At 32.1% G+C, this 25,804-nt stretch overlaps 2 protein-coding genes across 2 annotated transcripts in view; both read right to left on the reverse strand.

Annotated features, from left to right (window-relative positions):
- The window catches only part of LOC140437497 (transient receptor potential cation channel protein painless-like), a 31,303-nt gene extending 5,816 nt beyond the window's left edge, over positions 1 to 25,487 (reverse strand). The window contains exon 1 of the mRNA XM_072527059.1: positions 25,012 to 25,487. The gene's annotated coding sequence lies outside the window, so the exon portion shown is untranslated. The remainder of the gene's footprint in view (positions 1 to 25,011) is intronic.
- Positions 17,877 to 18,218, reverse strand: LOC140436070 (uncharacterized). The gene has a single exon (XM_072524779.1). The coding sequence runs from the start codon at positions 18,216 to 18,218 to the stop codon at positions 17,877 to 17,879; it is 342 nt and encodes a 113-aa protein (XP_072380880.1).
- Positions 25,488 to 25,804: the final 317 nt, after the last annotated feature.

Consider the following 25,804-nt stretch of genomic DNA (forward strand, 5'->3'; position numbering starts at 1 on the left):
GTCTGTTCCCACTTACAAAAATGCGGAACATACAGAATGTCATTTGCTGACATTTTGTCAGTTCTAATATGTATACCATTCACTTACATGGCTGACATAAATAAAAGTGTGAATTAAAAATTACGAGTATATTTATTTAATCCAAGGGCATCGACCACCATGTCAAAAAATTCGATAGATGGTTAATTAGGTTAGAAAGCGTATTCAAAGTATTTGGTATTCCACAAGATAAGCAAGCAGCTTACTTATTACATTACATGGAACCAGAAGCTTATGATATACTGTATGATAATTTATCTCCCCAAACACCGGATACGAAATCTTACGATGAATTAGTAAATATCATAAAAGAGCATTACAGAACCCAGAATTAGTAAATATCATAAAAGAGCATTACCCAGAACCTCTAAAACAGCAGACATTTTTCGTTTACTACAGAGAAAACAACATGAGGAAGAAAGTGTAAAAGATTACTTAACAGTTCTACAAAGATTGTCAATTATTTGCAACTTTGGTAACTATCAAAAGAAAGCATTAAGAAATCAATTTGTATTTGGCCATAATGAACGTATTTAGAGTAGATTGTTGGAAATAAAAAATCTAACTATCGAAAGGCCCATTGAAGTAACTTTTAGTATGGAAACATCAGCAAGAGATGCTGCTCAGTTACATCAATCACATGCAGGGATGGTGAATAAACTAAATGTGGAAAAGAAGACTGAAAAAAATCAGCTAATACAACATCAAGAAGAGTCTCAAATAGTGCAAATCATGTTAATAAATATTTCAACTGTTTTAGGTGTGGGCCAGAGCGACACTTAACAAATAAATGCCCCAAAAAAGATTTACAATGCAATAAATGTAAGAGGTTGGGACATTTGAGCAAGGGCTGCATGAAGAGAATAAGAGAAATGATACTAGTCAGGTATATTAGGTAGAAGAAGGTCAATTGGATGGAATCTACAGAGAAACTATGACCAATAATTTTAAATGGCTCCTTATAACAAGTAATATCTCGTTTGAAAGGTATTGAACATACCTATTCAATGATATTAATTTTGTTTGGGTTTTTTGCTGATTTAGACGACTAAATTAAATAAATACTAAAATTGTAGTTTCGTATTTACTTAATAAAGATTAAAGAATCAGTTATTATATTAAGCGTTCAAAATGTGCTCCATCTACTTCCTGACAGTAATTCATTTTATTACTAAACTCTCGTCGAACTCGTTTAAATGTGTCGAGGGAGATTTCCATACATTCTTCAATAATGCGCTGTTTCAAAATGTTAATACTATCGGGTGCTGTAGCGTAAATCTTAGATTTCAAGTTCCCCCACAAAAAAAATCTAATGGTATAAGTTCCAGTGATCGAGCTGGCCATTCAATCGAATCGAGCACCATCTTGTCGAAACGGAATTTCCAAGTTGACGAATTCATCTGGATGATCTTCCAGAATTTCAAGAATTAACGGCTAAATTACGTTTTGTAACATATCAGATACACTTCACCAGTTAAGTTAGCCTTGAGAAAAACGGGCCCAACTATGTGGTTTCCGAAAAAAATTTAAAAAGGTATGCTTTCAGCATCGATTTGCAAAAAATTGCACTTCCCAGTATTGAAAGTTTTAGATACCTATTACAAACGAAACCTTTAGTGCTACAATTATGGAGTACATGATTTTAAGATTCTGGATATTTTTATATTTGGAATAAAAACACAAATGAACGAGGCTTCCAAGACCTTTCTTCATGTGTAATAAACCACCTGCAACTTATTGGAAACAATAAAAATCATGTAAGTATTTACAGCTTAATAGCTCATACCTGTGGAGGTCAAAATTGCGACATGAATATGTATTTAGTATAAATAGTATTAATGAGGTCTATTCAGAGAGATGAGACTAACATCAATATCATAGAACAAAACTTTTTGGTTCCAGGCCATTCACATTTGTGAAACGACGCTGATTCTGGCAGTTTATAATCATCGGCAAAAGGAAAGGTTATCTATGTTCCAGAAATTGTCATTATATCATGGCAAAGTGTAGAAATTAAGATTTTTGTTCAGCTAATGATTTAGAGAGGAATATAAGCAAGAGGAAGAAAAACACTGACAACAATCCTGTGAACTAGTTGAAAATTAATAGATCAGACTACAGAAAGGTAGTCCTTACAGAATAATGCACAAAGAAACATTCGTGGAAGAATATGGTATAGTTAAATGTCCTAAACATAAAGCCGACTGGAAGGAAAGGAAAGCCTGTAGTTTTAAAGCTACGAAATATTTATCCATCAAAGAGATCTGTTGAGGAGTTAAAAAAGCAAGACATGATAGATCTCCTATCGTTTATTCCATCACACGTTTGTCTTGGATCAGAACACCGCTGATAATGTTGAAGATAATATTGGACCTAATAATGAAATGAGGGAGGAAGGTACTGAAGAACTACGTGGTACAAGCCAGTAACAGAAACCTTTTATAAAACCAAAAATAACTGTAATATATTCAACGTGCTAATAATGTGATACTATTCACGTTAAGTGTTCAATACAATTCATTGATTTTCCAGATTGAAGTCGTTATGATTGAATTTACCTTGCACACGTTTGGAGTGTATGTAGCTTAAGTCAATCTAGCCCAATTTTTGTATTGTATATGAAAGATGTAGAATTCAAATTTCTAAACTATATTAACCACGTAGATATGTTTTAGTTATTTATATTGCAATATCGTTTTATTTGAATTTTCAAACAATTTTAACAAACCACTGTATTTGTCAGACAGTCTTAAATTGACTTATGCCACTTTCATTTTAACGGGCTCATATAAAATTAGAGTTTGATATTAAGGTTAAGAATTCTCAAGTTAAGGTTAATTTCGTGTAATGGAATAAACTATCCTACAATAATGTCGTCCGAGAAATACATCTCAAAAATATTGATAATAATCATTTTAAAGTCATATATTAAAATGTATACTATATGTTTGAAGTATCAATATAATTAAGGCTAATAAAAGTAAATTATTAGATTTTTTTGTACCCGTATAACCAAGTAGCCAAATAAAACTAATGTGTCTAATTTGTATTTTAAGGACGATTTCTGAACTGGAAATTTAAACGTCAAAAATATATATTCAGCGAAATATAATAATTGTAGTTAACTTCTTTTACAGATAGTAAATACTATTAAAACACTACAACAAAATACCTTTAGAATAATTTAAATAACTCTCAGGACATTGAGATATTGTTAATGAAATTTCTTTTCATCAAATTTAAATTCGGTCAATTTATGTAACATAAGTGATCGGTATCAATTTTGTCTATAGGACACACCTACGCTCAGATGTGGTCTCGCAAAAGTAAAAGTACAAATATACCTACTTATTTTTAAGCAAATGTTTATGAATGGATGATGTAATTAAAAACCAAAAAAGGTAATTAAGTGGGCACTGAAACAGTCATCTGCATCTTATTAAAGATCAACAAGATGCACATTTATATTTAGATAATTCTTGGAAGGATTTAAGAGAATCAATAATTCTTATATTAAAACCGACATAAAATAGTAAGATTTGTTTATTCATTTTTATTTAGTTTCTTCTTTATGTTTAACATTGATAGATAAAGAAAAATATAAAGCTCAAAAAAATCATACCATCAACTAACTACAAGATTTCTGCATTAATTTATTGTGTTATTTAAGTAATTTAAGTAACTTTCGGGAAAGTGTCAGGTAAAGGATTGGCTCAAGATGGTATAAGCCAGTTTGGTGAAGAACTTTATAGTAAATGTGAAATTTTCGGTGATAGGCTGTCACCTTCATCATCACCTATAGTTTATTTTTATGAACCAGAGAGTAATTAGCATAATTTTAACTGGTAGCTCCGACCACTCCATGGGCGTGCTCAAGATTAATTGAAAAATTACTTTGAATAATTGTAAAAAATAAATGAATTATTTCAGTGTTATAAAGTGTTATGTGTATGTAAACAAAAGTGACCTCTTTTATCACACACTATATTAGAACTGACTGGCCTACATTAAAAAGAGTTTTAAAAAATTCACATTTTTTTTAATTTTTAAAAATTACAAAAGAGAAAACGAGTTTTTAAAACCGTCTAAGGTATGTTAAATAGATGAATAAAAATATTAATATAAAACTTACAGCTACTTGTTACAAATCCTAATCAGATTCAGAAGATGAACTTTCAGAACCAAGATTTATAATAACTGGCTCGATCATTTTATCAGTAATATTGTCCAGCTTCCACATTTTTTCCTCTTCTTTAATAGTGTGATTTACTGCCTTTTCCCAGTTTTCAGGTTTTACATTATTTACGGCCTCCAAAAACAACTGTTTAACATCATGAATTTTAAAAGTGGTATTTTTTCTTGAAACTTCACTCTTTATCTGTGCCCATACCAGTTCAATCGGGTTTAATTCACAATGATATGGTGGGGATCTAAGTACTGTCATTCCACGATTTTTGGCAATTTCATCAATTTCGTATTTTTTAAATTTTTCTTTATGAAGGGCACACAACGAATAAAGTTCCTTTCTTATAGATCCGGGATGGTACGTAATATTTTTTGAACTCAGCCAATTCTGCAAGTCTTTTTTTAACCACTTGGTTGTGGGCAGTCCTTCTATAAGTCTGGAGTGATAACTTGCATTATCCATTACTATTACACAGTTATTAGGAAGAAGATCTATCATTTGTTCGAACCATTCTTGGAAGACATCAGCGTTCATCTCTTCATGGTAGTCACCGGTACGAGTTGATTCAAAAGTTAATAAACCACCTTCAACAAAACCGTCTGAACTGCCAATGTGTACTATTATCAGCCTGCGTCCCTTTCCTGATGGTGGGTTTAAACCAGTAGATAAGTTATTTACAAAAGCGTGCCTTTGACTTGTAACAGTTTCATCCTGCCAAAATTTATTTGGTGTATGACCCTCGTTGATCCATGTTTCATCAAGATAAAATATTTTTCTTTTTTGGTTTCTCATTTCCTTTATGGTTCTTAAAAAATGTCTTCTCCATATGACAATATCGCTTCTTTCTAATAAAATAGACTTTCTGGGATTCTTTTTCCAGCGGAAGCCTATTTCTTTTAAAAGTTTCCATACCGTACTTCGACTCATTTCTGTGTAATCCTTATCATCTCGAACTGAGACAAGAACTTTATCCAATGTTGGAAATTCTTGTTTAAAGAAGAATTCATGCACTTTCCGTCGAAGTCCTTCTTTAAAATGATATTCTATTTGAAATTTTGGTTTCCCTGGAGCATTACGTGGCATTTGAAAACTACCACATTTCTCTTCTTTAATAACTCTGTAAATCGTAGATTTCCCAACACCAAGTGTACTGCTAACTAACTCAACGGTCTCATCAACACTTTCACATAAACGTTTGTCTGTAAATGATTTAAAACAATTAAATATTAATGTTTTTTCATTAACTGTTAGAGGACCAATTTTTCGGCGTTTACACGGCACTTCCAAATTTTCCATAACACTAGTATACACAATAAACTGCACCTTGCAACTGAAGTACCTACTTTTAATGAACTGTTAAGAATTTTGAATACGCCACTTGGACCTTCCTATATACAAAATGGAAAAACCCACTATCACATTTTCTGTGGAATAAGTTTAGAAGGTAATTATCTAGTCAATTACTGTAGTAGATTCCTGGAATTAAAGAATTAAATGTTTGATTGTTGAAACCCTTACTTCGTGGAATGCACTCATTTCAGATAAAATAAAACGTTTTATTTTATCTAAAGAATTAAACTTTATTTTGCAAATAGATAAAATAAAACGTTTTATTTTATCTAAAGAATTAAACTTTATTTTGCAAATAGGTAGGTACTTATTAAACTTTTATTGGTTATATATAACCAATAAAATAAACATCTTACATTTCTTGCAAATTCATTAATACCTGTTAACCTCAATCACTCCGACACTGGCAACCTTATTTAGGGATTAGTAACCCTCACAACTATTGTATTCTATTCTGCTCCAACCTTTATACGTGGTGGTCATACTCAATTTAAAATTGTTTTCCTATATACTTCTGTAAACTTGTTGACAAATATCTGTTTTTCATTGAGTCACCCGTATCAACAGTTTAGGGATTTGCATACATAATTTATTGTTTTATTACTCTCTCATACATAAAAATACACTATAAATGGAAAACTTATTTAGTACATTATTTTTTATCAGGAGAGAGAATGATGCCGTCCAGAATGTAGATTCGACTTTTTAAATTATTTTAAACTGTTTGTCCTTGGTTAGTGTAGTGTTATGTTCAACTTTATGTTTAATTTTAAGTGTATGACATTCTGCAATTGTTGGATAGCCCAAAATTGACGAAATGCCCTTTAAGATGCTCTAGGGAGCGAAAGTACTTGGACAAGATTTAATTAATAAAAGTGTGCTCGATATATGCCTTTATTTTTCAAAGTTCATTTATACGAGCATTCAACCTTATATCAATTTATTTTCATACTTTCAGTTATAATAGAAAGTTTATAATTAGAGCTGACCATAGCGCTTTAAAGTGACTACTGAATTTTAGAATGTAGGAAGTACAAGTTGTTAGTTGGAGATAGAGACTCCAACAGTAGAACTTCGACGTAGTTAATCGAAAAGGGCTTCTCTATAACAATGCCGATATTCTTTCTAGGTAACCCTATTTGGAACGATAATACCAGTACTGTAGACTTGAAGAAAAAGAGAATGCAACCAAAGAAGTAAGTCTCCAGATGATCACAGTTAAACAGAAAGAAGACAATGATTAAACTTCTTTGAAAAACCTTAAAAAGAGCCAAAAGAAAAATAACGCCTTGAAATCATACGAGAATGGCTTAAAAATGGAGTAAGACCTATTTGGCAGAATAGCCAAATACAGTGGAACTACAAACGTGTACTGGATTCAATCGGAAGTGAGAAAGTCACGATAGAGTACGTACAGTTTAACAACTGGTACTGCCAAAATCATCCATTAAAAGTGTGTTGCAAGAACTTCATAGAGCTTTTCTGGATGACATTTTGGAGTCAAAACAAAACTTGCCATAATTGTACACAGATTTTACTGGATAAATGTTTGCCGAGATGTAGAAGATTGGTGAAAAATTGCGATTTATGTAACTGTAGAAAAGGCTCTAGAACAAAAAGTCGTGGAAAAATATCACAATATCTTTCTGTAGAGCCTTTTGAACGACTTGCAGTGGATATTATCGGTCCACTATCAAGATAAGGAGAGGAAATAAGAACGTAATGGTCGCAATGGGTATTAAGAAAACCCGCACTACATCTCCCCATCCGCAATCAGACGGAATGGTCGAAAGATATAATAGAACTGTTTATTAATACCTTTCAATGTTTGTCGCTGATAATCATTATTCCTTTATTTCTGTTAGCCTATAGTCCCGAACATGAAGCGACCTCTTATTCTCCGTAGATAATGACTACCAGAAAAGAAATGAAGCTTTCTCAAGATCTTATTTATGGAAGATAGCCTCCCTGCGGAAAAAACATTCATCCCTGACGTACATCGGAAATTTGAAGAAAAAAAATATGAAAAAGTTTACGATTTTGCTTGTAAAAGTTAAAAGCTTCAAAGTAATAAAGTTTTAATTCAAACTTTCGAAAAAGGAGACCCAGTATGTTTATACAATCCCAAACGTAAGTAGAAGTAAACCCAAGGTAGTTCATATCGAGAGATTAGCTCCATATAATGAAACTGATCCACTGTTGGTTTTAGTCGGTCCCTCATAGAGCAGCTATTCGAGGCGAAAAACTGTAAAGGAAGGAACAGTGTTATGACAGTTTTGTAAGATTTATTTCATATAGAAAAAGTCCTTCTACGAAAAATAGGAATGTTCAAGAAAGGTCCCGAAATATCTCGTAAAGTCTGGTACATTACAAAATTTATATAAACACAGTAGTTCGGTCATTCAGTTAAGTTGTTATTAAGTATTGCACTTACTATTGTTTGCTATTATCCATAAAAGTGATTTTCAAAAAGGGTAACAGTATTATTCGGAGGGCATAAAAAGTTGAAAAACCCGTGTAATTCTTCTATTGAGCTAAAAAGAGATTATATGGAATAAAATAACAGAATTTTCTGGAAAAACTTGTTTTTCATTTCAAAGAGTGTTGCTAACTTATCAGCACACCTATTATTTTAATGAATGCTTTGTTTAATTATTGAATTGAATTGAATTGAAACGTAATTTAATGTAGGAAATGTGATTATACACCAAAACTATATTATATTGCATTATTCCAAATCAATTCTCTTTTAAATATTTGTTTCTTTAGTAGTTGGATACTGAAATAGTTGTGACCGCTGTATCTACGTGACCGTTAAAATGCGAATGTTTGTATTTCATAGATTATTACGAAGAAACAAAGATATGGGTAATTGTCTAGAAATATTTCTCATAAGCAAAAAAAAAGACAGCAGAAAAAAGGAAAAGAGAAGTTTAACAGAATATTTGCCGACTTTCAAACCACTATTCGCCGTTTTTGACATCTGCGAATAACATTGAATGCCATTGCTAATGAGACATACTGTATAATTTGGTACATTACTTAATATTCATTATGTTGACCTAATAAAAGAGTCAACACGACTATCAGTCTGATTATAATTGTTTAAAACCACCGGATATGTACACCGAACGGTTTGATAGTTATATTTGGTCAGAATGGTTCTTTCACGTTGACGTCATATTTGATTAACAATGATTGTACGAGTTTCATAGACATTAAGCGCATTTTAAAAACTGGCCCAATGACTAAGTAACGCTGTGCCTCAAGGCTTATTATGGGACTAGACGAGTATTTATGAACATTCTTGTATTTTCTGTTAGATTACCTGTATTTCTACTTATTACTTAAGAAATGCAGTTACAAATATCTTGAATATTTTTCGAGGCTCGTCTATTTTCGCTTACAGATTATATTCAGAGGTTAGACATTGGTAATTTAGTTATGGATACACTTAAATTAAGTGAAGTATTTAATCATTTTAATTATATTATACCAATTGTTATATACATATATATTATATATCTATGTTACACTTGAAATTTCCGCTGGAACTATATGTGCTTTCTGTGATTTTCCGGGTTTGATTCCGCGTTGAATAATTTTGGTTTCGATAAAAACCATTATTTTGACGTTGTTTCGACAGGTCGCACTTGCCATTGTTAAGTCAGGTAGTAACTCTTCTTGCTGGTGCTTGAAGTTAACTCTTGAAGCTAGAGCTTGAAGTTTGACTTAGAGGAATATCGGGTTTGTGAATTTTGGGTAGGCCATATATTCGAAGTGTTCTGGAAGACTTTTCACGAGGAATTAGAGATTGTTTTACGTCAACAGGGGGTTTTATTGATATTGGCTTTTGTTGTTTTCTCCAGATAAGTTGCTGGATTATTAGGAATTGGTCTGTAGTCTAAAGCACATATTTATGAGATTTGAGAGTTTATTAATGTAAGAAAAGTTTTTAGGATGAGGGTGGCATTGTCTTTATCGGTTTTATTAAAAAAATGACTAGATTTCCGTTTGCTAAAGCTTGAGTGGAAATGGTCGAAATAGAGGTATCAGAAAAGTTATGAACCACTATAGTGGGTTTCAACATTGAGATTTTTGGAAGTTGTTCGGCAATTAGTTGTGCTAATTTGCGCTTCTGAGTTTCAGTCTTAGACTCGAAAGTGTTTAGTGCTGTCTGTGTGTTGATACGGTCGAAACTGTCCCATAATATAGGATGTACATTGAACATATATATAGATGACCAGATATTGAAAATATTGATATTTGTGACATCTAGTTTTCGTCTAGTGGAATGAATAGCTTCACGGAGAAGCGCAACACCTTTCTAAGAATTTGAGAAATAGAAGAAGAAGAAGTATGGTTTTTGAGTTTTAGAAATTTGGGAATGACTTTATGGTCTCGGCAGGCTTTAAGAAATGTTAAATCATAAAGAAGACAATTCTAACGTAGCAGCAGATTGCTATAAGATTTAGTAAGAGGGTAAAATTCCTTCCTGTAGACGCGAATAAAATGTTCCGAAAGATTTTCGCGGTTAGTACAATTAAACCTATAGCTAAGATTATTACTATTACAAGAATTAGTATTAAACTCAACAGTCTTCTGGATTGAACTGCGTCGATTATCATTGCGCCGAGCTTTCCACATCCTCTTTGATGAAAACAAATGTTTACACTTTGACCATTGATTTGTCGCATTGGCCTAAATAACGCTCATTTAAAACAAGTTCACAAATTCAGATAGTTAGGAGTAGGTACTACCAAATGATAAGTCGGATTCATATATAGACATAAAAACACGAATAGAACAGGCTAGAAATCCTAATTAGAGTTATTAAATGTTACGTTTGCTCAGTCCTTCTGTATGGTGTTAAAGCCTGGACATTAAAATAAAATACCATGGGGCGGCTTCTTCTTATTGTAGTTCCTCCTCCTATCGGAGGTTGGCTATCATCACAGCTATCCGTACCTTATTGGCGGCTGCTCTGAAAAGATCTACTAAATTGCAACTATATCGCTCTCTTAGGTTTCTTAGCCAGGAAATTCTTCGTCTTCCTATGGATCTTTTACCCTTGATTTTACCTTGCAATATGAGTCTTAATATCTCATATTTCGCATATCTGGTAATGTTTTCCAAATATTCCAGCTTTCTTGTTTTGATGTGCTTTTTGACCTCGTAATCCTTTTGTAGCCTTCTTGGAGTCCTGGATCCATGGTATTTTCAAAACCCTATAGCATTACATCCCAAATGATTCCAACTTTTTTATATTATTTACTTTTAGTGTCCAGCTTTCCATTCCATACAACACGTAGCATCTGAAGGCTCTTATCCTTAGCTCCAGAGGAAGGTCTCGATTAACAAACATTATTTTCATTTTTATAAATGCTTGTCTTGCAATTTAAATGCGTCTCCCTATTTCTCTACCTTGGTCATTGTTTTTATTTACCCAGGTTCCGAGATATTTGTAGTTATTCACTCTTTCTAGTTATTTTGAGGCGGCTAGAAGCCTTTAATATGTGGCTTTATCGCATAATGCTCAGAATATCATAGACATAACAAATTATGAATAGAACAGTACTAAATACTATAAATAGTTAGAACTTATAACAACGATTAAAAAAAATCTTACCTAGGCCAGATAATGAGAAATGACAAATATAACCTACTACGATTAATAATTGAAGGGGAGATAGAGGGCCGAAGATAGAGTAGGCAGAAGAGCCATGTTATGGCTTCGCAATATCAGAACTTACGGGCATGAATGTTTAACAATTACTAAGAGTGGTGCAGAATAGAAAACATGGTAATGTAGTGATCGCAAGTCTCCAGTATGTGAGTGCACCAGAAGAAGAAGACACTGTTTGAAATCTATGAATATGTTGTGGACGACGACATTTACTGTGAATAGCTGATCAGTTGTAGATCTTCATTGTCGGAAACCGGTTTGATATTCCCCGACAATATTTTCAGTTAGTTGTTGGAGTCGTTTGTTTAGTATGTAAGTAAAAATGTTGTACGCCGTGCACAAGAGGGTTATATATATATATATATATATATATATATATATATATATATATATATATATATATATAATGTCGGTTTACAACGTTCTTCAACGTCTTCCGATTTCCAATCTCCATCTCATTCTATCGTTCCATAGATCGTTCTCCAGTTCTCTTTCTCTGATTTCTTTATCAACTCCTTCTCTCCAACTTCTTCTAGGCCTTCCTGGTCTCCACCTACCTCTTGGTTGCCATTCAAGAATTTGTCTTGGTATTCTATTCTTCGGCATTCTCCTTACGTGTCCGTACCATCTGAGTTGTGTCGTTTTGATGTCATCAACAATATTATGTGTAACCCCCATGATTTCTCGGACTCTCTCGTTTGTTATTCTGTCGCGTCTGGAGATTCGCGCCGAGCGGCGCCAGAAGTCCATTTCTGTTGCTCTTCTTCTGCTGTTGTTTCTTCAAAGTGACTAAAGGACTAAGACAAGGATGCTGCATATCCCCAACATTATTCAAAATATACCTCGAAGCAGCACTCAACAAGTGGAAGAAAAAATGTACGAATATGGGCATACTACTAATAGACTTAACTTTGTACACTCTGTGCTTTGCGGATGACCAGGTCATCATCGCACAGGACTCTGAAGACCTTAGTTACATGATGCGAAAACTATTAGAAGAGTTTACAGAGTGGGGTTTGGAAGTGAATATGGAAAAAACTGAGTACATGAGTACCGGAGGAGATCAACATAACCTTCTCGTAGAGGAAAATCAAGAGATCAAACTATGTGATAACTACAAATACCTAGGAGTAAAGATCACTCAGGACGGAAAATTAGATGCAGCCATTAAGGAACGAAATACACAGGGAAGGAAAGGCATAGCCTTACTGAACAGCGTACTGTGGGATAAAAACATCTCTAAAGAAAATAAAAGAAGACAAGATGGTTATGCCGCGATAATTTTCGCATTTCAGTTTATCCCTTTTTTATAGATTGGGCATATAATCCTGGTTATTCAGTCGCTAGGAATCTTTTTGTCATTCCAAATCTTGTTCATAAGCGTATGCATATTTCCTACTAGGTGTCCGCTACCTAATTTCTCTAGCTCAGCATATATATCCTTTCATGGTCGAGGGTTCTATATTTTTGACGTCTCCCTTAATGTGATGCATGTCCATATGCTCTTCATTTTCCTGTGTCCCAGGAGAGTTTGAAAATAGGTTTTCCAGACTGATTTTATTTCTTTTATATCACTGGTTATTTGTCCTTCTTGATTTCTGCATAATTTGTTCGGGGTTGGTATCGTTCTCTTAAATTGCGTAGATATCTATACGCTTCCCTTATATTGTTGCTTTGGAGATTTTCTTCCATTTTCTGTATATTACCGTTTTCGTATTTTCTTTTCTCTGCTCGACATATTTTATCAGCTCCCAATTACTTTTGTTCAATCAACTTAGCTAGCTACAAATTGGTATCCTGTACAGGACAAATTACAGTTACTTAAAACCACCAAACCAAAAGGACGGAAGGATCAAAATAACGACAAACAAGATAGGTCAAAAATAAACGAGCTAGAATAACGGATAGACTAAATATATCTACCTAGAATTGTAGAGGATTGGGCTCACACAACAAGAATATGAACTAAAAAATTGTACGACAAACATAGTTTTTATATGTAACTAAAACAACAAGGAAATTTTAGGAAACTAAAATTTAGACGACTACACAATGATATTAAGTAGATCAAAACCAAAGAACTAGCAGCCATGTTGCTGTATTATTAGACAAGAAGTGGATACCTAGAATATAATGCTACTATAATAATGATAGTAATAACCAAATTAAAATTTGATAAAAATCATCTTTAAAAAGAACAAAGAACGAGAAAAAGACCTAGAAGAAATTGAAAATCATAAATATTGAAAATTGTTTAGGTATAATAATATTAAAAAACACAGCACAGTAAGTCAATACAAATAAAAGATACTTGGGTATTTTACGAGACCGACCACTATCTTAGTAGTTCAACAATTCAAACACTGTAGTCGATGCAAGTAGACAAAAGATTTAGTTTTTAAAAGACGTCCCTTGAAAATATGAAATTACTATCGGAACAGCAACAAATTCTAAATTACTGTAATGAAGAAGATTTATTTTATTTTACTTTAGTCATTTTAACTACATTGTTATGATGTCAATTTTAATTTAATCTATCTGTTCCTCATATTGCGAACTTCAATTAGAAAACTGTAGTCAGATGTGTACCTGATCGATCAACAATGGCAATATCCTAGAGCGCCAGTATAAGGTATAATATATTTGATAAGCAAGTGTGACGAGAACTGATTAAGTTTGGGAAACAATGCCGTAAGCAGTCTGGTATGTTTAGAATCAACATCTCAACAAAACATTGCGACTTTACGTCCTACTCCCATTACGGTGCTGTGTCAGTAGATATATTATCAGATTTTTTGTAGAGTAAGGGCTTTGTATTATTAACATTTGAAAACACAGGCAAAATAAAAAGAAATTAAACTGTTAAATATGTGCTAATAAAAAAATCTGCATTTATGCTTTTATTATTCGAAAATGTCCTCTAACGATAAAATATTATACCACAATCTACCAGCATAATTATATTGGTTGTATACGGCGAAAATGCGGGTCCGCAATACAACGTCGAATAATGTCAATTAACAGTTGCTGCCTGCAGACAAAGATATTTATTAAATCAGGTCTAAATTAATTAAAAGAACGCCCTCTACGAAAATTACTAATTAGGTGAATTAATGTAAACAAGGCATTAATTAAACTTTGAAGGCAATATTAATTTTAAAGATATTTTAATATACAGACTAGAATATTCTCTACACTATATGTATTTCGATATCTTCTCATAAAAGGGACAATAAAGTCATTTTTCTAGATTTCTTAGATAATTTGTGTAATTTAACCAAAAAGAATAATTCTATAGACTAATAATTCAAATAGACCTTATTATTCATCCGTGTCTAGCAAATATTCTCTACGAAAAACTACAAGTTTACGCAGTGGGCATAATTGGAAAATACTAGGCCGAGTTCTCTCCAGAAAAATCAAAAATTGACCAGATTCATTCAATAAAACAGATCCTCGAGAAGACATTAGAATTTAACATTGAAACCCAGCACCTATTCGTCGAATTCAAGGCCACGTACGACAGTGTCAAGAGAACAGTACTATATCAATAAATGCGTCAGTTTGGCATGCTAAAAAACTGATCCGATTAACAAGAATAACAATGACTAAATTAAAAGCAAGAGTTGGGATACAGGGAGATTTCTAGAGCTTTTGGGGGAAAATATGTATCAGACAATGGGATACGTTGGCTTGTTCCTGTTTAATATCGCCTTGAAAAATGCAGTCCAAGATATGGGAATTAGAGATGGCAGTACTATTTACCATAGATCGATACAAATCTTAGCATATGCTGATGACATTGTTATGACAGGGTGTAGCAAGCGAGATATTGTAAAGAGTGGCGCAAAAGATATATAACTTCGAATTATACCAACTCTTTAATGAATCAGACGTCGGCGTCGTAAAGTTTATTAAAACACAGCAACTCAGATGGACAAACATTACTAAAAAGCTAACCACAGGAATATCTCTAGTAGACAGAAGCAGAGGCCAACCGCAAATTAGGTGGCTAGATGGAGTTACGACTGACTTAGGGGTACTAAAAATCAGAAGATGGTAACAGGTCGCCAGAAACCGAACAGAATGGCGACAAATCTTGGAGTAGGCCAGGATCTACAAAGGATTGTCGAGCCAAAGGTGTTGATGATAATTTGATGATTTATCACTGTCACAATATTTATTCTTTATTAAATAAACTTTATTACTTTTATGTATTTTGGGTTTCCTATGAAGAAGAGACGTGAGTAGATATAGACATTTACCTTCTATGAAAATATAATTTTAGTTTTTATAAACTGTAAAATTACTAAGTTTTCTTTCGAAGAGGTAATCGTTACGCTCCCATTAAAGTCATTCATCATCATTATTATTCTGGCTTTATATCCCTACGTGGGTCCTAGCCTCCTCAAGATTTTCTCTTCAGTCGTCCCTATTTATCGCCATCGTCTGCCAAGCACGTATTCCCATATTTCCTACGTCTTCTTCTCTGACCAATGGGTCTATTAAAGAGCGTTTTTCTAGCTGGGTTATTTTGTTCCATCCGCATTACATGTCCTATCCATCTCAGACGTCCTATCTTAATATACACTCCTACATAAATATAAATTCGCCTTAGTACTTTTCTTTCGAAAGATCCTAACATGTTTTCATTACTTTTTCTTAAGAGTTCAGGTCTCTGAATTATATGTTAGGCCTGGGCGTATTATTGTTGTGTAGAGTTTTACCTTTGTATTATTTGATATAATGGAGGAATTAGGAAGGAGATTGAGCCAAAAATAGCCTCTGTTGTTGCAAATGCTGCGGTTTATCTATGCATTAAGAAGCGATCTCATAGAACGTGGAGTTCTTAATCCTACTATACATTCAACTTTTTTAAGAGTTAGTTTTGTTAAATTTACTAACCAATTTTGTACAAGGTATAATAATTAAATTCAGTTGCTAATCTCCAAAACTATTTCACGAATAGATGTCCCTGTATAAATGACTATTGGAGATTAAAAATTTATGTTTTTAGAACGTAACATATGGTTTATCACTTTTTATATTGGCCACTTGTTTATTTATATACAAATAAATAATGTGCCATAAATATTAGTGCCTTACAATACAGATGTCGGATTACTGTGTATTTATATCCCATTCAAACAGCATGTGGAATAATATTAGAAATTTTTTGTTATAATAACCAGGAGTTCAATTATATACAGTGTTTTACAAAATTAGTATAAGAAAATTAACCCAAAAATTACAAGGCTTATAATTTTTTTGATGGGCAATACCATTTTTGGGAAAGTTGCTACACATAGTTGTATGTATTTTATCACGCTTTCTAGGGTTTTTACGCCTTTCGATAGGGATAAATTAATATGCTTTATTAACCTACCTTATTACCTACTCATCTATCTGCCGATTCAATAAATTCACGAATTTCTAATTCAAAGCATCAAATCTGTTTTGGATTTCATATTATTGTGTTTGAAAACTTTCTCTGGCTAATATGATCCCAAATGAATATCTCACTAGAATTGTAACGAATTAGGTTGGTAAGCTCTCTTAAGTATTAAAGCAACTGAAGTAATTCTAATAGGTATATATTTTACGGCACAGCCACAATACAAAGGCTACTGGAAACGGCAGATATAAGAGTAAAAGATGAATTACAGGCACTACTCTGATAAATCAAAAGAGGAGTGAAGACATTAGAGGAAAATGTAACGTACAGTGTATAAACAAATGAACACTTAATAGAAAAAAAGAATGGAATAAGCACATAAGCAGAATGGGGGAGATACGCGTGATCAAAATAGCAAGTGATAAATCACCACTCTGTACAAGAATTATCTATCTATCTTATAAAGATGGATTAACAACTTCGATAGAGGTATCAGTCCAGCAATAAACAAGCACAATTGCTTATAAAGAATAAAAGGATATATTTTATGCCAGATGACTACCTAAAACAAAGTAACAAAACGTCTCAAGAAAGCTATCAACTATGCTGTGAAATTTACTGCAATAAACAAAAAAATGTTATTTCTTAATATTTGTATTTTGAGAACGATTTCCGAAGTGGAAATTGAAACGTTAATAAACTTATGCCACAAGAACAATATTAAAAAAAATTTTGTAAACGCGAAAATGATATTAAATCTCAAAATATTGTTTGGTTAAGCTAAATGTTTGGCTAAGTAAATAGTACCGCCAATGTAAAAGTTAATAGCCTTCATTCGAATTAAAATTTAAATTGAAATCTGGAGTTCGGAAGAGATGAATAATATAATAAGTTTTTGAGGTAAGGCATGGTGAAGCAACAATAGGAGACAAAGAAAAATTGAAAACCTACGAAAAGCTTATGGCATCGTTATATTGACGTCTTCAGTAGAAGAACTGGTGGTGAATAATTGTGGCAATGGTGGTGAATAAATTGGACACGGCGAGTACGGAATAGGGTTTGAAAATAAATATTAAAAAAACCAACGTAATGATCATCATCGGTAGAAACAGAAACAACTAAACAGAGATAAGTAACATGGCAAGGTACGAAGTGTTAGTGAAGACAATTCGTCATCAACATTTCAGTCAACGTGCTCTCTGGCAAATTGTTATGTATTTCTACGATGATTTAGCTGGTGCTCTGACTAGTATCCTTACATGGAGATCTTGTTCAGCTAGACGCCTTTGTATAGTGTTTCTACTAATTTGAATATTATGGACATCTGCCACTTGTATTTGTAAATGTCTCATTGTGACAAAACGTTCTTTTATGGCATGAAGCCTGATTAACTGATCTTGGCGTGGTGTTGGGAGTCTTCCTTTTCCTTTTCCATGCCGTCTCGTATGGTCGTTTGTTTCTCGAAAACGTTGAATGACTAGTGATATTATAGTATGAGATACTCTTAACCTCAAGCCTATTTCACGATAACTTAACCCTACATCAGCTAATGTAATGCACATATTCATCTCGGGTCGGATTTCTTGAAATATGGTCCGTTTCAACTAACATACTCAAAACAGCAAAACAATTTATTGAATTGTAAACAATATTGACAGTGTAAAACTGTCCTGTCAAATTGTTTGATTGTTTATAGTCAACTAACTGCTTCCATTAATGAGTATTACAATTCAATAAAATCAAGTTATGCTTTGAACGCACTTTGATTTTTTGATAACAAAGATATCAATGATTTTTTTGCGAAAATGTTAAAAAATGAAGCTATCTCAAAATATTAATACGATGTAGCGTTTGCGTTTAAATAAATTCTGTATTTTCTGTAATCTTTGCGTACTGCAAAATAAGGTGAAAATATATTTTTATTTTTACACTCCGTATATGGGTAAAACATTGACGTTTCCCAGGAAACATTAATACAGTAATTACTTAGAAAAAGGTCTGCAATACGAAAAATAAGTCATCGAAATCCAATTAAGGATTCAAAAGAAAAATGACTTAAAAATTAGGGGAAAGTTGAGGTGGTGAGTTAATTTTTTAGAGTAGAAAATCAAGTAACTTACTTTTCCTTTTTTTGATAATAGAAATATCGAGATGATCTTTCTACAAAAATGTTAAGAAAGGATGAGGTTATCTCGAAATGTTAATAAGATGTAGCGTTTGTTTCTAATACATTCCACAGGGTGTTGCAAAAATAGATGAAAAAACACAACTTTTTTTTTCACCCCGTATGTAGATAAAACGTTGACATTTCTCAAAAAACAATAATATAGTTATTAATTAGAAATATACCTACGATGTGAAAAAAAATCATCGGAATCCAATAGAAATATAGTTTCAAAATCATGGCCCATTTGAGGTGGTGTGTTAATTTTGGCGAGTAGTATATTTATATAAATAGTATACATTCTTAATATATACAGGGTGTCCAGAAACTCTCCTGACAAACGAAGACCGGAGATTCCTTAGATAATTTTAAGACAATTTAACATAATTCACCTAGTCCGAAAATACTTCCTAAACACACGCCCTCATCTGGTCAATACTATCAAAATTAGAAAGACGTCATATCTAGGACACATAATGCGCCATAGGGATTTGAGCAGCTCCAGGTAATATTAGAAGCCAAGATTGAAGGTAAAAGGGGCATAGGACGAAAGAAAAAAAACCTTGGCTACGAAACATCAGAGATTGGACCCACACAAGAGGAAATGAATTAATTCATCAAGCCCAGAACAGAGAGAAATTCGCCATATTTATCGCCAACCTCAACAGAGAGGGAGGAAGATATTTTATTTTCGACAAAGCTACATTCGAAAAAAATGGAATTTTTAAGGTGAATAATGTACAATATAATTGTGGCTTATACATGACTGCTGAAAACCAGTAAATTTGAAGAAGCTGTCCAGTTGCTTGTCCAGCAAGATCGCCGGATTTTAACCCTTGCGATTATTGTGTTTGAGGATACATAAATTTTTTTCCGTTCCGATCCAAAATCGTGCACAACTCTGGCTTAGGATACAAGATACTTGCAACTAATTTAGAAATAACTTTGGAATTTTTGCAGGAATTCGATGTTCTGTAAGCAAAAGGGCAAATTTATGCATAGAGACCAATAGTCATCATATCGAGCATCATTTGTAACTATCTACTTTTGATACTTGTTCTTTTGTGTAAGTTTTGTTCTATTTGTTTTTAAAACCTTTTAAATCTTTTCTCAAACTTTTTTTACGAACTGTGTACCTACTGCATTTATGGAAACAAAAAATAGTTTATAAAATTAATTAAGGTACCTATTAATTTAACTTTCATGATGAAAAATCAAAAAATTTTCGAATCAATTTTTCTAGAAAATGGTCTATCCTACTGACTAAGATAAGAGTACCTGTTAGTACTAGAATACCTGAAAATTTAATAATCTAATATTACGAATGCTTAAAAAAATAAAAACAAAATAGTTATACATTAAAATAACCGTTGACCTACCCAAAACAGACGCCTATGACCGGTACTAGAAATTTACAGCTGATGGAATCGATTCAACTCTGGATGATTCATAATAGTACCAATTTTTGTTTTTCTAACTAGAAGCGTTCTGGATGTATCAAAAAAAAAAAAACTAATTACAACAAAGCGCCATCTTCAAAGAGCTCTAACTCCCTTATGAAGTATTTTCGGACTAGGTGAATTGGGTTAAATTGTCTTAAAATTGTCTGAGGAATATTCAGTTTTCATTTGTCAGGAAAGTTTCTGGATACCCTGTATATTAATAAATATTAATCAATAAAATTTAAATATTTCTTCTGAGATAACAGTAAAATACAAATTTTTATGAAAAAATTTAAATAATTTATTTTTTCGGAAGGGAGTTTTTATTATTTTATCAAGCTATCACAAATTTTTTCAGCGCGCTTCAATTTGAAGTTCCATTCTAAAAAAACAGAGCTCGGTCAAGCAGTATTTTACGAGTACCATCACTTACGCGGGTTATACCTTCTTACCCCTTCTCGGTATATGTATGTCGTATATAAAAGGTTCATAAAATTTAGATCTTAATGTTAATAAAAAATTAAAATATGATTTTAAGAAAAAAATACTTAAAAAAAATACAATAGGATCTTGGTTCCTATTGGTCATAGAAGGCCCTTTTTTTAGATTGAGTTTTTAACCATCTTTTCAGTGAGCCTACTTACAAGTGCGTGACATACAAAAACATTAAAGTTATTATAAATGCTCATAAACTCAAAAACCAGACCTTTTTCAAACGATTTTTTTAATAACAATTTTAATAAAATGTTCATTTTTTTCAATATATCTTAAAAGTGAAACCTCAAAAAATCAGAATAAACAAATTAAATAACTTACAAACTATTTGATCGATCGAATTGAGATTTAGCACACTTCAATAACTAATTAACTGCCATAATTATTTCAAACAGTTATATGTATATATATATATATATATATATATATATATATATATATATATATATATATATATATATATATATATATATATTTATTCGGTTTTTTATAACGTCTTACGACGTTGTCCGACTCCCAAACGCCACTGTATTCTGTCTTGAGTTAGGTTTTCGTCCAGATTTCGAGCGCTAATCGCTTTCCTAACTCCCAGGTTCCAGCTCTGTGGTGGTCTTCCTCGTTTCCTCTTCTCTGGGGGTTGCCACATCATCGTTTTTTTAGGCAATCTTTCGTCCCCCATTCGGCTCACATGCCCATACCATATGAGCTGTTTTCTCTCAATATCCTCAACTATAGTGCCCTCTATACCCATTTGTTGTTTTATCACTTCATTCCGTATTCTGTCGGCTCTTGATATTCTCATCGATCTTCTGATGGCATCCATTTCCGTGGCTTCGACCTTTTTCTTATATTTTTCGGTTATTCTCCATGTCTCAGCTCCATAAAGTAGGCTAGTTTTAACCATTGTCTCATAGATGTTCCATTTTCTTTTCTTTGATATTTCTTTACTCCATAGAATTCCGTTCAAACATGCTATAGCTCTTTGTGCTTGTACAATTCGATGTTCTATTTCTCGTTCGTCTTTTCCACTACGGTCGAAGATGACGCCCAGGTATTTATATTCGTTGCATGGATTTATTTTTTGATTGTCATCGATATCGAGTTGTTCTGCTTCAGCTCCAATTGAGAGGTATTTTGTCTTTTCTAAATTGATATTTAATCCCCATTTCTGGTATTCTTCAATTAGTTTTCTAAGCATGTATTCCATGTCATCTTTGTCATTTGAGATCACCACCTGATCATCTGCAAACTGTAAAGTATATATGTAATCCTGATCGTTCAATTGTATACCCATTCCTTGGCAGTTATATGTTATTATGCAAATTGCAGTTATATGTTATTATGCAAAAAACAAAGTTAATAGCTTTTATAAATTACTGAAAAAATAAGGGTTTTTTGCAATTGTCTCAGTCAATTGTTTATGTCAATTTCATTTAAGTCGCAAATTAAACAACTTTTTAAGATCTCCAACTTTTATTTAAACTATTTTTCTCTAAAATGTATATGAAACGTTTTATAGGTAAAAATAATTTTTCCACAATGTATGATTGACGCAGATTTAAGGATCAATAATGAAAACAAGGCAGAAAAAATAATAGAAAAAAACCAAGGCCTAAAATGCTTAAGATCAAACTTAGGAAAGCCTATGATAATCTCATTGAAGGATAAAGATGGAAAAGAAATAAGAGAAAAGAACGAAATTCTAAAAGTTACTCAAACATTTTACCGTGATTTATATTCCTCAAACAAGAACCCAGATAACACTGCAAAGGAAGATCTTAAGAGAAAGATAACGAATGCCAACTCAGAAATACTCCCTAACATAGAATCCTTAAAAATAAAAAAAGTTATGGCACAACTAAAGAACAATAAGGTTGGGGCCCAGAAGGAATACTTGTAGAAATGTTGAAGAAGGGGAAATGTTTATGTTTATGTTTATGAGAGTAATAACTAACAGGTTAACGTCGAAGATCGATAGCTATCAACCGATAGAGCAGGCATGATTCCGAAAGGGTTACAGTACAACGGATCATCTTCTTACAGTCAGAACGCTAATAGAGAAAGTCAATGAATATCACTTGAACTTATACATTGTCTTCGATGATTATGAAAGGGCATTCGACTTCATAGAACTTTGGGAAATAGAGAGAGCTATGAACAACTGCAGGACAGACTCCCGATACAGAATGCTCATACATAATATTGTAATATTCTCTACAAGTTTCGAAGAACTACAGACCATGATGACGCAACTATTTCAAGCTTCGGAAAAAGTAGGTCTTAAAATGAACTTGGAAAAAACAAAAATAATGACAAATCCACCAAACATTAGAGAAATAACGTTGAACGACAGAAATTTAGAAACAGTAAGCAAATACATCTACCTGGGACAGATAATGAAAGTTAACAAAGAAAATCAAATTGCCGAAATTTTCGCAATTTCCACTTCGTAAATTTTAATTAATTCCCAATAAAAATAATAAATAATATTAAAATTCTATAAGAAAATGGCTTCAGAACCATAAAGAGTAATTTTAGATTAAAATTTTATTTCACTTTAAAAATTGAATTTTGAAAAGGAACTTTTTGCGTCGAAATATTAAATAGAAATTTTTGTTTTGCAGTTGTGTATTATTTTCAACTATACAATAGAAAAAAAAAACTAAATTACACAACAAAACTAGTTTCAGAGCAATGGTTTTTGAGTGATATATAACCAAAATTAAATCAGAAAATCCTACAAAAGACGAGAAAATAATGGGAATAATTAAGAAACGATATCTACGATAAAAATTTGATGCAGAGTAAGATGCATATGAATTAATTAAGTAACAACTTTTACTTTTTTGTTAAAATATTAGCGATTATGAACAAATAGAATGTAGAAAAGTAAATTATAAAAATGATAGTTCTGTTTTATCTTAAATTTGGATAATTCACTTTTAACAATATACTTTAGCTTAACAGGCATTTTATCAAATGCATATTATCATGAGTATTTTGTGTACCATACTATTTATAATCATTAATGTGTTTGTGATTTGTGTTTACACTATTTAATAAGAAAATTAGGCATTATCCTTAATTTTATTGATGTTTGCATAGAGGGCGGCCATCTTGTTGTGCAAGGGAAAGTTGTAAAATTTTCTTAACAATTAAGAGATATATATTGTGCTATGTGTTTCTATATATATTTTGCTGGCAAAAATTCTTATGCAAGCATACGCCTTGGAGGAACAAACCCTTTCGGATCAACTCCTTTATCATTTATAATTCTTTTATTACTAAAATTACAGAAATATGTAAATTTTCTCGATTTAAAATAATAATTAATTAGAAAACTAAATTTCTTGGTGACAATAATGCTAAATCAACTTAAAAATTTGTTCTTATGATGGTAGGGAAAAAAGATTACCATTTTCTGAAGTTTACTTAATATTTTTGAATACACAACGCAGATTTTTTGGCTTATGGACTCTATTTCACTTTCATAATCAAAATATATACAAAAAAAGATACTGGATGCTGTTTTATGAAATTTGGTTTATGAATATTGGAAAGTATTATTGATTTCTTCAGAAGAGGAGCGCTAGAGGACGTATCTTGCTTTACCACTAATTCAAAAGTGCCTTTTGTGTGCACCAAAAACTTTAATGTGTACTAGGCTCTGTATTTATCATGTTTTACATCAAAATTGTAAACTTAAAAAAATTCAGACATTGACCTTGACTGTATTGATGTTTGTTAGAAAGCATCCATCTTGTTTTGGAAGGAAATTGAGCAATTGTAGAAATTTGAAAAAATAGCTTATGATTCCTGTTTAAATTTGTATTAGTACAAATATCTTTTAGAATGATTTATCTTTCAACTATATCTTCATGCTATAGACTATTTTGCTATGTCAAGCTGTCCATGATTCATTATTTATTACGTAGTAGCGTCAGGAGAATTAAAATTTTGATAAATTTCAAAAATTGTTTAAAAAAACTGAATTTTTGAATGTTATTTGTGTTTATTGCAATGATATTGTGACTATGTTTCCAATAATTTTGAAGATTTCATCCAGTTTTAATATTTTGCTCAAGGTTGTCGATACTTCATATTAAGCGCATATGTCTAAATTTTCGTTTTTGTGTAATAAATAAGAGAAATAACTTATTTTCGTAAATATTTAAAAAAAAGAATGCTTTTTGAATTCATATATGCGTATTTTTGGAGTCAAATTCGTAAAACAAAAAAAATCGATAAATTTACCTTTAAGATATATTATTTTTTATAATCCAATTTCTTCAGAATTTAACACATTTGTTGTCGCACATGTGAAGACACTTGTCATTTAAGCACTTTAAGATGCACATTTAACATTTTTTTTCCTGCAGACTTGAACGAGTTGGCGAATTGAAATGCTTAGTCGACGGCTTCCGCAGTTGGACTACTGTATGTTTTCATCAACAAGTGTTGGTTCACTTGCGTAGGCCTATGATTCCAAGCACTCCTGCTCTCTGCTGTTTATTCTTTATTATTGTTAAACGGTGATGTAAATGCTCCTTTTTTGGATACAGGGAATGTGTTCGTATACGCGGTGTCACAGAATTCATATAATTTCTTACCAGCTTTTTAGGATCTCGCAGCAGAAATTAATTGAATTAAACTCGATATTGAGCGCTGCAGGGGTGTTTCCTGTCTGTAGATATATTCACACAACAATTAAATAAGTTGATAATTTTAAGGAATGATTCAGTATGATTTACACATTTATATAGACACTAGATGGCAGCAGTTGTACAAATGTAGCTAATAAAATAAATAAATTTTTAGTATACAGTGTGGAACTCCATATACAGTGTGGAACAATCGTAAAATTATTATCACACATTTGTTGAGTAGCAACAATAATCCAATAGTTACTCATATTAAAATAAAACTATAGAAAACCAATTTTTTTGAAGAACTTTAATCTGTATTATTGACATATATATTACGTATGAATTAAATTGTCTCGAATATACGAGATTTAAGGATCGTAACTTTGACACATAACATCGTA

The sequence above is a fragment of the Diabrotica undecimpunctata genome, chromosome 3, assembly GCF_040954645.1.
Source record: "Diabrotica undecimpunctata isolate CICGRU chromosome 3, icDiaUnde3, whole genome shotgun sequence".
Taxonomy (NCBI): Eukaryota; Metazoa; Arthropoda; class Insecta; order Coleoptera; family Chrysomelidae; genus Diabrotica; species Diabrotica undecimpunctata.